The sequence below is a fragment of the Dryobates pubescens genome, chromosome 2, assembly GCF_014839835.1.
Source record: "Dryobates pubescens isolate bDryPub1 chromosome 2, bDryPub1.pri, whole genome shotgun sequence".
In the NCBI taxonomy this organism is placed as follows: Eukaryota; Metazoa; Chordata; class Aves; order Piciformes; family Picidae; genus Dryobates; species Dryobates pubescens.
In genome coordinates this window covers 16071271-16087960 of record NC_071613.1, presented here as the reverse complement: position 1 = coordinate 16087960, position 16690 = coordinate 16071271, and the positions used below count along the sequence as shown (strand labels likewise).

At 51.1% G+C, this 16690-nt stretch overlaps 1 protein-coding gene across 1 annotated transcript in view; it reads left to right on the top strand.

The window, feature by feature from the left end:
- The window catches only part of SNX5 (sorting nexin 5), a 56317-nt gene extending 39844 nt beyond the window's left edge, over window positions 1–16473 (top strand). The window contains exon 13 of the mRNA XM_054170956.1: window positions 16343–16473. Coding sequence (XP_054026931.1) covers window positions 16343–16372 — 30 coding nt within the window. The 3' untranslated portion in view covers window positions 16373–16473. The remainder of the gene's footprint in view (window positions 1–16342) is intronic.
- The last annotated feature ends 217 nt before the right edge of the window (window positions 16474–16690 follow it).

Genomic DNA, 16690 nt, shown 5'->3' with positions numbered 1-16690 from the left:
GAAAAGGTGGAGGGGCACTCAGTGAAGCAAACCTTGCAAGGGCTCTACAAGGTTCTGTCCCTGCTTCCCCCCCTCCCTTTCACATTAAAGACAACTCCACCGAACCCTCTGCAGCTGCTTTCTCTCTTGGTTGCAGGGACAATTGCATGAGCAACAGTTTTACAATGCATCTTCTAACCCCAAATGTCAATTGTTGTGGTTTGTTTCCCTGAGCTAAGGAGTGTTTGGATTACTCTTTCTGGAGAGGATTTCTCACTAAGTTTCCATCCCTTTGCTTCTGTTGCTAACAAGAGCAGGAGAGGTTCTCCCATCTCTCCTCAACAGGCTCAGCAGCCATGACCCCCCCTTGCTGCCCCCACCCCTGGCTGTAAGCAGGTTAATCTCTGCCTCAGCCTCACCAGGCAACCATCTGCTGCTGTTTTTCCACAGGGTGTCCTGCTCTTGGAGTGGTAAACCACAGAAACTGCCTCTGCAGCTGAGCAGCCTCTTAAGACCACCTGCAGTGGTGTTCAGAGGTAAGAGCCTGTGTTATCATAGGCTGGACTTGGTGATCTCAGGGGTCTTGTCCAGCCTCAATAATTATCCTGTGATTACAGTCAGGGAATCATGGAATTGTTTCAGTTGGAAAAGACCCTTCAGATCATCAAGTCCAACCATGCTCTACCTCTGCCAAGGCTGGTGCTAAACCACATCCCTCAGCACCACATCTCTGCCTCTTTTCAACACCTCCAGGGATCAAGATTCAAGCACCTCCCTGGGGACCCTGTTGCAGTATTTAAGAACACTTCTAGGGAAGAAATTTCTACTAATCTCCAACCTAAACCTCCCCTGGTGCAACTTGAGACCTGTTGTTCCTTGTTACTGGGGAGAAGAGACCAGCCCCTACCTGACACCAACCTCCTTTCAGGGAGTTGTAGAAAGTGAAGAGGTCTCCCCTCAGTTCTCCTCTTCTTCAGGCTGAATAAACCAGAGTCCCTCATCTGTTCTCCAGACCCTTCACCGGCTTTATGGCTTTCTCTGGACACACTCCAGCACTTCAGTGTCCTTTCTGCAGTGAGGGACACAAAACTGAACCAAGTCCTCAAGGTGTGGCCTCACTAGTGCTGAGTACAGAGGGAGGATCCCTTCCCTGGTCCTGCTCATCACTCTTCATCCAGGCCAGGATGCTGTTGGTCTTCTTGGCCACCTGAGCACATGCTGCCTCATGTTCAGCCAGGTGTTGATCAGGCCTTTCTTTGCTGGGCAGTTTTCCAGCCACTGTTCCCCAAGCCTGGAGCATTCATGGGGTTGTTGTGACCCAAGTGCACACAGGTGCTGGAAATGGCCCTTCTGCAGCTTTTGCCTAATCTTGCTTGAATTCAGCCAAGCCTCTGCAACTCCTTCCAGGCAAGGAGGTGAAATACAAGAACTTCTAAATGCTGTTTGCTCCCAGCCTGCTCCCCTTGCTGAGTTACTCAAGTTTTAGTGCTCCAGCACTTTAGCCTTGGTTTGTATGGCAGAAAGCATGGAATGAAGCAAGATGCACCTGACCTTAAATGTGTAGAAACAGCTTAGTTTTGGGTAGTTGGGCTTCTGGGTAAGCCACTGAGCCCAAAGACAGGGCTGAGAGGTGCCATGGCAGTATTTGTGTGACAATAGCAATGGTTATAGCAGCCATGCTGAGGTCTGCTGCTGGTGGGCTGGTGCCTTGCTGGGAGTGGGAAGTGCTGGTGATATGCAGGTTGTAATACTTCTGCTGGAGCTGGGTTTCACATTCTCCTTGTGCCCTGCAGCTGAATTCACTGGTGATGGCAGAATGGACCCTGGGGTGGATCTGGAACAATAGTCTGAGCCAGTGGCTGCATGGCATCCTGGGTCACCAATGCCAAACGTGAGCCAATTTGCCAGCCTCACTGGAATGCTTGGATTAGAGCTCACCTCTACACTCAGGAGCTGGCCTGGATGCTCAGGAGCAGGACACCCAGGGGGGTTGTGGAGTCTTTCTCTGGAGACTGTCAAAACCTGCCTGGATGCATTCCTGTGCAGACTACCTTAAGGGATCCTGCTCTGGCCAGGGGGATTGGTCTCTTCCAACCCCCACTGTTCTGTGATCTCCTTGTCCTTCAATCACTGCTGCATCCTGGATGAGAGCAATTTGTGGGCCATCCACCAGCAGAGGAGGGTCAGGACAGGCAGACAGTGCTGGCAGAAGTGGCTGCTCAGGTCTCAGTGCAGTGGCTTGATTACCTTGGTGGTGGTGCTGTGTGTGTACAGGCAGCTTCAGGGGCATTTTGAGGCCTAAATCACAACATGTGATGAGAGAGACAGCTTTTGGCACCAGAAGTGGATACAGAGCTGGACTTGCAGTAATTTGGGAGCTGGTACCCATCCAGGAAGTGATGTGCAAGGGCACTTGTGGTTGCAGAGGTGGACACAGCACTCATGCTATTCCCCAGGCACTCTGTTATCAAATTGACACTTCCTGAGCCTTTTCAGGAGCAAGCCTGCATAGGTGGAGTGGTGCTAAGGTATGCAGGAACACAGCTGTACAGGGCTGTCTCCTTCATTAGGGTTTCCTCAAGCAACCTTCCCTGGAACTGCAGCAAGTTGGCTGAGCTTTGGTTGGACCACCCAATATCTACAGGAGAACCTCTGGGGCTCTTGTCACAGGTTAGTTGTGATATTTCTGCACTGGACAGGGTCTGTAACCAGGAGGCTTGCCCCAAGTCCAGGTGGGAAGCACCAGTCTTGGAGCACTCCAAGGCAGCAGGATGGGACCACATTGATATGCAAGCTTGGAAATCCTGGTGCTGGGTCAGCAGTGGGCATTTGTGAGAGGTTTTTGAGAGAAAGAGCTGTTTTGCGTGGGTCTCTGTCCAGAAGCTCCTGCAGCTGTGTGGCTGGGAGAAAAACCAGGGCACCTGAAACTGCTGCAGAAGAGCATGATGCTGTTTTTCAGATGGCCTCTTCATCACTTGAAGTGAAAAAAGATAGAGGAAAACCCTCCTCTTTCAAGCAGTAAATAGCTCCCCAGCAGACATGTGGAGATGCTAAATCCACACCAGCAGGTAAATGTAGATGACTGCTGAGTACTCTTTTAGTTCTTGAAAGTGGCAGGGTCTATTTTCAGCACTGGGATTTTAAGTGGTTTAGGTCTGAAACCACCTCAAGGGCTGAAAGTCAAGCCTGCTTCTCTGAGTCTGTGGCTGTACTTGAGCAGTCAAGCACTACAACAAAGCAAATGCTGTGTAGCATTTGACCTTCTACCCCTCTGCAGGTCTGAGTTGGTCTCTTCTCCCTAGTAACAAGTGATAGGAAGAAAGGAAATCGCTTGAAGTTGTCCCAGGGGAGGCTTTCGTTGGCTATTAGGAGAAAATTCTTCCCTGAAAGTCATCTTAAAGCCTGGACCAGGCTCCCTAAGGAGGTGGCTGAATTCCCATCCCTGGAGGTGTTTCAGAGAGGCAGGAGATGTGTTGCTGGGGGCCATGGTTTAGCACCAGCCTTGGTAGAGTTAGAGAATGGTTGGACTTGGTCTTGGAGGTATTTTCCAGCCAGAACTATTCTATGATTCTGTGTTGAGGAGGATCTGGGGGCGGATTTGATCTAGTGAAAAGAAACACCCAGATCTTACAGCAAGAGGGGTCAATATCTTGGGGATCTTGGTTTGGGTGGTAGATGGAGACTGGGTGGTGAAAGCTGAGCTCCTGAGGAAGGAGAGTTTGAATCTGGCACTGTGAAACAGCTTCCTTTTGCCAAGTTATCTTTAGGAGGGGATAACTGCCTGCTCATGAAGAAGAGATCTCTGAGCAAGCCTGTCTTAAAGGTTCCTTTCTCTGAGGAGGGATGTTGGGGCTTGTCCTTTGTCTGTGGTACAGCTCTCAGTTAAACTAATCCTTTAAAAATGCTCCAATATCCTCTTAATTCCCTCTAAGACAGACTTCCCTCAGGCTAAGCGTGGCAGAGCCCTCAATCCACAGTAGCTGGGTGAGCTGTGCTGGGGCTGGGAGGGCTGGAGGATCTCCCACTCCCCTGCCACACTGTGTTGGGCAGTACTTCCATCTGGAGGGCCTGGGGGATGGCCAGGCTTGGTTTTCCATAAGAAGGATTATTTTTGAGGGAGGGAGAATACAACCCTAAGACTCTTCCTCTCTGCCAGCTTTCCCTAAAGCTCCCAGCAGAGCAAGAAGGCTCTTGGGGTGCATGCAGGTGCTTCACCCAGCTTTGCTGAGTCAGGAGGCAAAACATAAACTCAGAAAGCCAAATCTCAGGTTTTAGTGAAATGCTTTCTTCTTCTTCATGCCCTGAAGGACATTTCCCTCAAGTGAGAACACTGTGCCATGCAGTCTGTAGGCCTCCTGCAACAAAACTTGGAGGTGGGGATGGGGGGGGGGGGGGGGAGAGGAAAATCCCTCCTGTTTCACAGGTACCAGCAGAGCAGAAATTCTACACTCAAAATGATGATATTCTTTCATTTGGATCCAAGGTTGCTTGGTTTTCCTTGGAGCTGGACTGGAGGAAATCCCACAGGAGGCAGGGAGGCAAGAAGCAAAAAGGATGGAGAGAAATGGAGAGCTGGGTACCAAGAGAAGCTGGTTGAGTTGTCAAAAGAGCTGTGAAATATGTCAGAGTCATGTTTCCTGGTATCCTGTGCACATCTCCCATCATTTCACAGGGAAAGTATCCATGGCTTATATGCAACAACAATTGAAGTCCAACCTGAGACTGCTCTGGTCCCTCCTGATGCTGTGAACACAGTCTCATACATCTCATGCCACTTGGCTCTGGTGAGACCTCACCTGGACTGCTGTGTCCAGGGCTGGAGCCCTCAGCAGAGGAAGGACATAGACCTGATGGAGCAGGTCCAAAGGAGGGACATGAAAATGATCCTGGTGTTGGAGCACCTCTGATACAAGGACAGGCTGAGGAAGCTGGGGTTGTTCAGCCTGGAGAAGAGGAGGCTCTGGGGAAACATAATAGCAGCCCTAATAGCTGACTGCAGACAGGGTTGGGCTAGGTGACCTTTGCAGGTCCCTTCCAACCTAGACCACTGTATGATCTTGAGGACAAAGTCAGATGTACCTCAGTAGAGCAAGTCCCTCAAACCAGGGATGTCATCCCGTGAGCGACCTCCTACCCTGCTGATATGTGGACCAGGGCTCTCAACTAGTTGCCCTGCTGTGTTGTGAGGGTACCAGAGAGCAGATACTTTTGCCCCTCAGCATCCTTCAGATGCTTTCAGGAGCTGAGTTGAGCCTGGAGGGTTGCGAGGAGCACAGCCAGGCCAGTTTCTGGTGGCCATCCCCAGATGACCCCAGGAGAAGCCAGGCTGTGTGTGGGGAAAAAAGGTCCCCAGGAGAAGCCCCAAGAGGAACATGGCTCCTCCACCTACAGCAGAGAGAGCTGATGGCAGTGTTTGAGGCAGACCCTTTGTCTCCAGCTCATTTGTGTGGCTGCTGGCTGAGCCCAGGCAGCCCAAGAGTAAACATTAACAGAGGCAGTGGCACACGCTCTGCTGCGGGGCAGATCAAGCGCCGTGGGGGTGGCTTGCTGCAGGCCAGGGCACAGGGGGGTCCTCCCTGAGGCTGGAGGTGCAGTGGTCAAGGCTGTCTTCTGTCAGCTCATCAAATATTTGTTTGCATCTGTGACCTGCAGCCTTTCCCATCATGGGAGTGATTTTGGCTGCAGAGGTGCTGGCAGCCTCCTGTGTGTTTCAGCCACGGGCGCAGGAGCAGGGCAGGGTGGGTGAGCTTCTTGGAGGGGATCTTCCTTTTGGTAAGGTTTAACTCCACAGAATCACAGAATTGACCAGGTTGGAAAAGACCTTTGAGATCATCAAGTCCAACCTCTCACCCTGCACCATCCAACCAACTAAACCATGGCACTAAGTGCCTCACCCAGTCCCTTTTTAAATGCTTCCAGGGATGGTGACTCCACCACCTCCCTGGGCAGCACATTCCCATGGCCAAGCTCTCTTGCTGGGAAGAATTTCTTCCTAACATCCAGCCCAAACTTCCTCCTGCACAGCTTGAGACTCTGTCCTCTTGTTCTGCTGCTGGTTGCATGGCAGAAGAGACCAACCCTCACCTGGCTACAACCTCTCTTCAGGTAGTTGTAGAGAGCAATAAGGTCTCCCCTGGCAAAAGCTGTGCTGAGAGAGCTCTCAAGAGCCCAGCCCCACATGTGTCAGGGATGAGTCCCTTCAGGTCCCCAGGATGCTCACAGCGAGATGGATGGCTGGGCAGGGGAACCTCTGTGCTGCCATGATCTGGGCTTGCCCATCCCCATTGCCAGCTGGCAGACACCACTGCCACTCTGAATGCCAGTGATCTGTCCCTACTGGGGACCCACTCTTTCCCCAAGCAAGCAGAGGGCAGACTCTCCTCATTGATGCAATACCGTGGCCAAAGTCCTCTGGAGTCCCCAACACAAGGACAAGGACCTGTTGGAGTGGGTCCAGAGAAGACCAGGAAGATCATGGGAGGGCTGGAGCACCTCCCCTGTGGGGATGAGCTCAGCCTGGAGAAGAGAAGGCTCTGGGGAAACCTCATAGCAGCCTTCCAGTACCTGAAGAGAGCCTGCAAGAAAGCTGGGGAGGGACTTTTTATGTGGGCTTGTAAGTGATAGGATGAGGATGGACGACTCTAAGCTGGAAGCAGGGAGATTTAGCCTGGGGATTAGGAAGAAATTCTTCCCAGTGAGGGTGGTGAGGTAGTGGAACAGGTTGGCATGGGATGTTGTGGATGCCCCCTCCCTGGAGGTGTTCAAGGTTGGACAAGGCCTTGAGTTACCTGTTCTAGTGGAAGGTGTCCTTGCCCATGGCAGGGGGGTTGGAATTAGATGATCTTTAAGGTCCTTTCCAACTAAACCATTCTACGATCTGAGCAGCACCATTTTTGTGCTTGTCCCTGGCTAAATGCTGCATGGCTAAATGCCGCATTGCTACCTGGACTGCTTCCTGTTCATATTTTTTTCCCTAGTGTTTCTGAGGAAGCTTCTCCTTATCCTAGACCTCTTTTCTTCCTAGCTCAGGACTCCCCAGCCTGGCTTGCTCTTGCCCCTGGACAGGGTGACCCAGCTCTCTTGCAGAACAGCCTTGTTGATTTGGTAACCTGCTTGCATGCAGCCTTATTTGAACTCTGTCACATCTTCCTTGGCCACTCTGAGTTTGCCCAGAAAGGGAACAAGCTCAGCAGTTGGTGCTGGCTGTGGCTACTGGCAGTGATGTGGTTCATGTTCCATCTCCAGTGCCTCCTTTCCAGAAAGGGAAGCTTCTCAAACTGGGCTGCCAGTGGGCAGAGGCCAGGATTTGGGCTGGCTGTGGGACTTTGTGAAGGCTCTTGCTCTATGTGCTGCTTCCTCTGGGGAACACCAGCAACAATGCAGTGAGGCTGTTTAGTCTTGAGAAGACTGAGACCTTCCAGACTGGCTGGGCAAGCCCCAGGAGATGGAGAGACTGTGAGACCTTAGCTGGGAAAAATAGATGAGTGTACCTTTCTGTGGCAATTTGGTCTCTTCTCCCTCCTACATGGCATTTCCCCCCTGCTGCTTCTGCCCAGTATGTTAGAATCACAGAATGGGTTGGAAGAGACCTCTAAAGGTAATCTAGTCCAACCCCCCTGCAGTGAGCAACATCCTCCATCAGATCAGGTTGCCCAGAGCCCCATGGAGCCTGACCTTGAATATCTCCAAGGATGGAGCCTCAACTCCCTCCCTGGGCAACCTGTTACAGGGTTCCACTACCCTCATGGTAAAGAGCTTCCTCCTACTGTGCAACCTAAATCTACTCTTCTCTGCTTTCAAACCATTGCCCCTTGTGCTATGACTACAGGCCTTTGGAAACAGTCCCTTTCCAGCCTCCTCGTAGGCCCCCTCCAGGTACTGGAGTCCTTTCCTTCACTTGCAGCTGCCCCATGAATGCCACATTTCCCCACCGCCTGCAGAAGATCCAGGGAAGGCCAGCACCCACCCTGCAGGCACTGCCCCTGCCTTTCCTTTTCAGAAGTCACAAACTGATGCTTTGTAAAAGTGTTCTTCAGAGCTGTCTTAGAGTATTTAATCTTTTACCTTCTCCACCTTAATGCTGAAAGATGTCTTGTGTTACTTACTCAACTCCCACCATCCCTGGCAGGAGCAGTGTGAACAAAGCTTGTGCTCTCTCTGCAAGATCAGCAGCTTCAGCACTGATAACTCAGCTGCTGGAGGAAACAAAACTCCCTGTCTGGGGCCAGAGGGGCTGCAGCCTCTGCTGCTTTGGAGGGTGTTACACTGTGGGAGGATTCAGATCAGATTCCCAGGGAGCAAGATGTGAAGGGGTCCCAAGTGGTGCAGTTAATAAGACTGAAGGATGGGAAGCCATCCAGAGGGACCTAGACAGGGTGGAGAAGTGGGCTGAGGAGAATCCCATGAGGTTCAATAAGGCAAAGTGCAAGGTCCTGCACCTGGGGTGGGGTAATCCTTGATATCAGTCCAGGCTGGGTGGTAATGAGATGGAGAAAAGCCCTGCAGGAAAGGCTGTTATCATTCAGTCTTTTATCTTTGCTCACAGCCAGATCATAGAATCACAGAATTGTCAGGGTTCAGAGGGGACCTCAAGGATCAGCCAGTTCCAACCCCCCTGCCATGGGCAGGGACACCTCACACTACAGCAGGTTGCTCACAGCCACATCCAGCCTGGCTGCAAAAATCTCCAGGGATGAGGCTTCCATCACCTCCCTGGGCAACCTGTGCCAGTGTCTCACCACCCTCATGGGGAACAACTTCTTCCTCACATCCAATCTGAATCTACCCACTTCTAGTTTTGTTCCATTCCCCCCAGTCCTATCATTCCCTGACCCCCACTGATCTTGCAGGCAGCCAAGCTGCACAGCCCTGCAGTACTGCATGCCCTGGCAGCCAAGCTGCCTCCCAGTTGCCTCCAGCAGACAATCCACCAGACCCCTCCAGGCTCATGTGCCTTGCAACAAGGACCAATCCCAAAGGGCTGTGCCAGTCTGATGCTTGAGTCTGTGGATCTGGGCCTTGCCATGGCTTCTCTGATGTCTAGTAATGGTTCACCTCCTGCTGCAGCCTGTGCCAGAGGGAAGGGAGGGCTTCATAAGAGCTCTTGCCCAATTCTCTCCTCTCTTCAGAAAACTCATGGGAATTTATTGCCTTAAGAAGCTCTCATCCACTATCAAATCTATTTGAAAGGGCTCAGGGGCTCAAAATGTTAAACAAGGGAGGGGGGAGAGCAGATACAGCTCTGACTTAAGTTTTCATGGCCTTCAGAACCTCTGCTGAAACCAAGTCAAGGAATCAAAGGAGTTGTTTCCAGGAGAAGTATTCCATAAGCCTCAAGCTGATTTCCTTTCCAGAGTCATGAAAGGCACTCTTTGATAGATATTGTAATTAAAATCCCCAACAGCCTTGGGGTTTTTCCTCTTCTTTTTTTCCCCTTCCATTTCTTTTTAATGTTACTAATTCTTGGGGGAGGGGAGCAGTAAGAAAATAAACATTTTACAGGGAGAATAAAACCCCCAACCCAAGCAGCTACTCTCTCATAGCCACATGTTTAGGGAGGGGGCTTTCTGTGGGGAAACTGTGGGAGCTGCTGGCTTGGGACACATTTCTGTTCCTAGATATCACCTTGGGCTGTTGGTTTGGGGTTTCTTCTTCCGTGGCTTTCTAGGATGCTGGAATTCATCTCTGACTCTGGTACTGGGCTGGGCTGCATTTTTAAGACCTGATTCAAAGCCCACTAAAGGCAGGAGCTTTTTGTTGGTGATGTCAGAGGTCTCTGGGGCAGGAAGAGTGTAACTGCTTTCCTCCTGTCTTTTTTTTTTCCTCTTGTCTTTTTTTCCCCCTCTCTTTACAGTTTCTTTTTATATTTTCTTTTTTTCCCCTTCTCTCTCTCTCCTCCTCTCTCTCTCTCCTCCTTCTCTCTCTCTCCTCCTTCTCTCTCTCTCCTCCTTCTCTCTCTCTCTCCTCCTTCTCTCTCTCTCTCCTCCTTCTCTCTCTCTCTCCTCCTTCTCTCTCTCTCTCCTCCTTCTCTCTCTCTCTCCTCCTTCTCTCTCTCTCTCCTCCTTCTCTCTCTCTCTCCTCCTTCTCTCTCTCTCTCCCCTCCTTCTCTCTCTCTCTCCTCCTTCTCTCTCTCTCTCCTCCTTCTCTCTCTCTCTCCTCCTTCTCTCTCTCTCTCCTCCTTCTCTCTCTCTCTCCTCCTTCTCTCTCTCTCTCCTCCTTCTCTCTCTCTCTCCTCCTTCTCTCTCTCTCTCCTCCCTCTCTCTCTCTCTCCTCCCTCTCTCTCTCTCTCCTCCCTCTCTCTCTCTCTCCTCCCTCTCTCTCTCTCTCTCTCCTCCCTCTCTCTCTCTCCTCCCTCTCTCTCTCTCCTCCCTCTCTCTCTCTCCTCCCTCTCTCTCTCTCCTCCCTCTCTCTCTCTCCTCCCTCTCTCTCTCTCTCTCTCCTCCTTCTCTCTCTCCTCCCTCTCTCTCTCTCTCTCTCTCTCTCTCTCCTCCTTCTCTCTCTCTCCTCCATTTTAACTTTTTCTTCTTTGCCTTTATTTTTTCCCTCCAGAAAATCACAGTTAAAGGGTTTGAAGAACAAGAAAAGCAGCACATTTTGTGTTAAAAGTAAAGCACTCAGGTCAGGTCCACCTTGTTTCCACTGAAACAAGGATCCTGCTTCAATCAGGATATTGCCCTACCCACCCCTTCCACCAAATCAGATATTCCTCCTGCCTGGGGGAAGCTGAGGCTGGCCTCTTCACAAAGAGAGGCTTTTTCCTTCTCTCATTGGATTTTGTTGTTCTAAACAAATGAAAGGATTTGTGAAAAGAGGAAAAAGAAAAACAAAGGTCCCCTGGATGCCATTGGTCTTGGCCACAAGGGCACATTGCTGCCTCCTGGTGAATTTGCTGTCCACCAGCACTCCCAGGGCCTTTTCCTCAGAGCTGCTCTCGCAGCAGTCAGCCCCCAGCCTGTTCTGGTGCAGAGAGTTACTCCTGCCCAGGTGCAGGACTCTGCACTTGCCCTTGTTGAACTTCATGAGGTTTCTCTCTAGCCAGCTCTCCAGCCTGTGCAGGTCACTGGGCCTGGATGGCTTATTTGACTTTCCTTGGGTTTGGTCCAAAGGCTGCTCGCAGCCAACAGGAGTTTTGTTTCCCCTGACTTCCCTGGGCTTTGGCTCGGGCTCTGAGTGCCGCCAGGGTTATCTCTGCTTCCTGGAACTCGCTCGCTCTTTGGATTGGCTAAGTGTGTTCACTGCCAGCCTGCTTTCCCCTTTAACTCTTACCACTTGGGCTGACAAAGTTCCCAGCACCTGCTGGTTCCCTCAAAACCAGCCATGCACATCCCTGGGTGTCCCCTTCTATAGCTGGCCCTGTGTAACTCTTGGAACATCCCAAGAGGCGCTGTGACCTTGCCTCTTGCCAGCTGTTAATGGCCATGGTGAAGCTGCCCTTTCACCTAGGAGACAGAGGCTTCATGTTGGGCCTTTCTTTGACCTTGTGTGCTTGGTGCTGTGGTTTTCAGAGGCAGTGTAGGCAGGGAGACCTGTATCTTGTCTGCTTGGAGTGTGTAGTGGGTTGACAGTTCCCCCCCCAACATTAACTTTGCCAGAGCAGCTCACTTGGAAGCAAATGGAAGCTGTATTTACAAGCAAACCTACAATGGAGTGCAATGAATATGCATAAAATATACAGCAGCTACAATATTTGCAGGTATTTACAATCAATGAACAGCACAGGAGATTCCATCTCAGCAGGAGCAGTACTGTAAGGGTGCTGGAGCACTGCAAGAGGCTGCCCAGCAGTCTCCTCTGGAGAGTTTAAAGAACCAGCTGGATGTGTGACCTGCCCTAGGTGATCCTGCTTGGGCAAGGGGGGGGTTGGACTCGATGATCTCCAGAGGTGCCTTCCAACAGCTACCTTTCTATCATTCCATGATTCCTTTCATTTTCAATAGTAGCAAAATACTCTGCCCACAAGCAGTTAGCACCTTCTGAGGAACAACATGGCCTGACTATTAAAAAGAGAGGGACCCAAAGGGAATGGGTGGAGAGAAGCAGAGCTGAGCTGCCATGCTTCCCATGGTTGGAAGGGACCCCAAGGATCAGGCAGTTCCAACCCCCCTGCCATGGCCAGGGACACCTCACACTACAGCAGGTTGCTCACAGCCACATCCAGCCTGGCCTTCAAAGCCTCCAGGGATGAGGCTTCCACCACCTCCCTGGGCAACCTGTGCCAGTCTCTCACCACCCTCATGGGGAAGAATTTCTTCCTAACTCCAATCTGAATCTACCCACTTCTAGTTTTGCTGCATTCCCCCTTAGTCCTGTCACTCCCTGACACCCTCAAAAGTCCCTCCCCAGCATTTTTGTAGGCCCCCTTCAGATCCTGGAAGGCCACAATAAGGTCTCCTTGGAGCCTTCTCCTAGTCACACTGTTTTAAGGGATTAATGTCAATTTGCCTCCTTTAGGGAAATGCATCTCCTTCAGGAGTCAAAGAGAGTCCTTTCAAGGAACTAAATGGAAAACCCTGGGTGGAAAAAGCTTGTTAAAGCAGGCCCCTCTCCCTCTTGCCCATTTCTGAGCCCTCCAAGCAGACTTGTGCTCTCAGGGGAGGGCCAGTCTTTTTGCATGTGACATTTATTTCATGGAGAAGGCAATCATGGAGTTGTTTGGGTTGGAAAAGACCTTTAAGATCGTCAAGCCCAGCCATTCTCTAGCTCTGCCAAGGCTGGTGCTTAACCACGTCCCTCAGCACCACATCTCTGAGTCTATTCAAATCCCAGCTTAGAATCATGGAATCATAGAGCTGTGAAGAGACCTTTGAGATCACCACATCTAAGTGCTTGCCTAGAGCTTGCAATCCCATTAGTGCTAAAGCTCTAGCACAAAACCAGGTCCCCCAGCACCACATCCATGCATCTGTTAAATGCTTCCAGGGATGGTGACTTGCAGCACCTCCCTGGGCAGCCTGTTCCAATGCCTGAAAACCCTTTCTGTGAATTTTTCACCCCTGATATCCAACCTGAACCTTCCTTGGCACAACTTGAAGCTGTTTTCCCCTTGTCCTGTCACTTGTTGCATGTGAGAGGAGACCAACCCCCGCCTAGCCTCAGCCTCCTTTCAGGCAGTTGTGGAGGGTGATGAGGTCTCAGAACACCTCCAGGGATGGGGGTTGAGCTGCCTCGTGTTTCACTGGGCTAAACTGCACGTCAAAGGTTGAGGAGGCAGCATACAACTGGGAGCTGAGGTAGCTATGCAGGGGAGCTTTACATTGTTGCTCTCAAGGTAAATATTTCCCTTGAGCATACAGAGTCAAAGTACAGCTTGCAATGTATATGTACACAGTGGGAGATAAAGCACAGCTTGCTTCCAGCTAGGATGTCTGCTTTGTTCTGCGTCAGTGCTCACCACCTCCTCTTCTGCCATGCTGCTGGGACTTCCCCAGTGTGCTGATGGTACCCTGGGGTGCATCAAGATGCGTGTCCAGTAGCTCTAGGGAGGTTCTTCTCCCCCTCTGCTCTGCCCTGGTGAGACCACACCTGGAATACTGTGTCCAGTTTTGGGCTCCCCAGTTCAAGAGAGACAGAGACCTGCTGGAGAGCCATGAGGATGATTAGGGGACTTGAGCATCTCCCCTATGAGGAGAGGCTGAGAGCCTTGGGGCCTTGAGAAGACTGAGAGAGGATCTGATCAATGTCTATCAATATCTGAGGGGTGGGTGTCAAGTGGAGGGAGCCAAGCTCTTTTTGGTGGTGTGCACTAATAAGACAAGGAACAATAGAGACAAACTTGAGCATAGAAGGTTTCACCTCAACATGAGGAGAAACTTCTTTACAGTGAGGGTGGCAGAGCCCTGGAGCAGGCTGCCCAGAGAGGTTGTGGAGTCTCCTCTGGAGACTTTCAAAATCTACCTGGATGCATTCCTGTGCAGACTACCCTGGGTGATCCTGCTTTGGCAGGGGGAGTTGGACTCCATGATCTCTGGAGGTCCCTTCCAACCTCTCATGTCCTGTGATACTGTGATATTGTAATACTGTGGAATCTCTGCCAGTCAAGTCAAGGCTTTTGTCAAATTCAGCTGGGTTTGTGTTCTGCTGTTGAGGTTCTGCTTTCATATAAGGGACTTCTCCCAACCCTGGAGGGTGAACCTGTTCTCCAGGGCTTGTATTTAACACAGCAGCTGGGCAGAGAGATTCTGTGATTCTCCCACTTGCAGCATGGGTGGCTGCTGTTGGGAAGCTTTGCTTGAAGGTTGCCCTTCCAGCAGCACACAGAGCCAGGGAATTACAGCATGTGTGATCATTTCCAGCCAGGGTGGCTGGGAATAGGTCCAGAAAGTCCCTGCCCTCTGTTAAGTTTTAAGCACATGCTGCTGCTGAGTCAGAAAGACCCTAAAATGCACTCTTTGAAGGGCTATTTGTTAAGATAACCTTGGCATTTATGTCCTGCTTGGGTTGTACACCGTGGTGTTCTTTTGCAGGGATTCCCACAGCTTCACTGTGCTATGGGAAGAGGTTAATTAGCTTTGCAGCAGTCACCACCCCTGGCAGTGGGAACGGGGAACCAATTCTGCTGCCTGGAGCAGATCCACACTGCCTCTGCATGTCTGGTGGGTCCAGGAACTCAGCTCCCTGGCAGGTATGAGCACACCAAAGGCCATTGCCCAGGGGATGGCTCTGTTGTGCCAGGATCCTTCAGACTGAGCGGTGTCCTGAAGACCTTGCTCCCCAGCTTTTTCCCATTCAACCCCCTCTTGCTCTGCTTTGATTTTGAGTGTCCCCATCAAACACCAACTGATGCTGCCCCTTGCCAAGGAGACCAGTGCCCAAAAGTCCTTTTTGTTTGTTGGTTGGTTTTGTAATGCAAACTGCAGGCACAGTATCACAGTACTTTAGAGGTTGGAAGGCACCTCCAGAGATCACCAAGTCCAACCCCCCTGCCAAAGCAGGATCACCTAGGGGAGTCTGCGCAGGGATGCATCCAGGTGGGTTTGGAAAGTCCAGAGAAGGAGACTCCACCACCTCTCTGGGCAGCTTTCAAGTGCTCATGGCTGCACCAGGAGAGCAGACCCAAAGTACAAGTGGCTGGGGATGCACATGGCTCTCTGGAGTGGTTTTTGTTTCAGCACACCCAAAGGACCAGGCAATAGCAGCCAGGCTTCAGGCCAGGCTGAAGCCACTGGTGTGTTTGGTGGTGCATGAATACCTGGGGAACTTAAAAATGTGAGCAGGTGAGGCAGGCAAACAGTAAGGGCTGAGGGATGGTGCTTTTGAAGGAAGAGATGTTTCACAGGCATCCCTTGGAGCTCCCCATGAAGATCCAGGGCAAAGCCTAGCAGGGCATTTTAGGGTTTAGTGGGGATTTCCCCTGGCCAGAGTTAACCCCACCACCCCCATGTTAATCCATAGATTCATAGAATGGTTTGGGTTGGAAGGGACCTTAAATATTACCTAGCTCCAACATCTCTGCCATGAGCAAGGATACCTTCCACTAGACCAAGTTGCTCAAGGCCTTCTCCAACTTGGCCTTGTACACTTCCAAGGAGGAGGCATCCACAACCTCCCTGGGCAACCTGTTCCAGTGTCTCACCACCCTCACTGGGAAGAATTTGTTCCTATACCAGTCTTTTGTCTCAGGGTAAGGAGACAAGTAAGACACCTCTGGCAAACCTGATACTGGACTTGGAATTTTCCCCACAGCTCCCAGTTTCCCCTTTGGCCCACCTAAAAACCTCCAGCCCTATGGTGTTTTGGCACCCCAGCACTGACTCTCCTGCTGTGCTGCTGCAGCATGGGCTGTCATGGTCCAGTGCTGGTGATCATTAGTTCCAAGCTCTCACCTGGTTGAAATGTTAGCCTGACACCTCCGTGTGAGCATACCCAGAGAGGTGCTTTCTCTTCTGAGACAAAAATCCCTGCTCTGCTAAAAGCCAGGATCCTGAGTACAAAGTGGTGTGTGCAGGCAGCAAGCACAGTGTGTCCTTGGATGGTGGCAGGCAGGTATATGGCTCAGAGTTAGCATTTACCTTGGCATTATCCAAGTGCCACCTCACACCCAGATGCAACCTCTCCCCAAGCCTGAGATTTCCTGCTTTTTACTTTTATTTTTAAGGAAAGCTGCTTAAAAAAATCAGTGGCTTGGCTTGGGGTTATTGCCAGTTCTCTGTTTCTTCCCACCTTCCTCCCTGCTGTCCTGGGCCACCTGCCTCCTCTCTTCTTTCCTCCAATGCAGGCACCTGCTGAGTTCTTTTTGCTGACTCACAGATCAGTTCTGCACTCCACAGGTGTCCCTTTGGTGCCTGTCAGCTGAAGAAACACAAAAGCAGGGGAAAATCAGAGGGGGTGAAAAAAATGGCAACTCATTTTGTTTGTTTTCCCATAGGAAACCCCAGGCTGTTTTCAGTTGGATTAAGATGCTGAGATGTTAAGGCAGGCAGCAAGTGTGAAACCTGCTAAAATGACACATGGAAAGTGAGAAGTGATTGCTCCATCACAGTCTGGTGGTGGCAGAGGCAGGTAAGCTGCATGTCTGTGAATCACTGCAACCCATCTTGCCAGCTTTTCAAAGTCCTGAAGAAGTTCCTTGTTAAGTCTCAGCTCCCAGAGCCACAGAATTCTGTGTGCAGCCAAACTTCCAAGTGAGGTATGAGGTTATCTGGACATAAAGCCAGTTTGGGGATGGCAGAAAGCTGTAGGAGATGATCAGAGAGCTGGAGCACTTCCCCTGTGG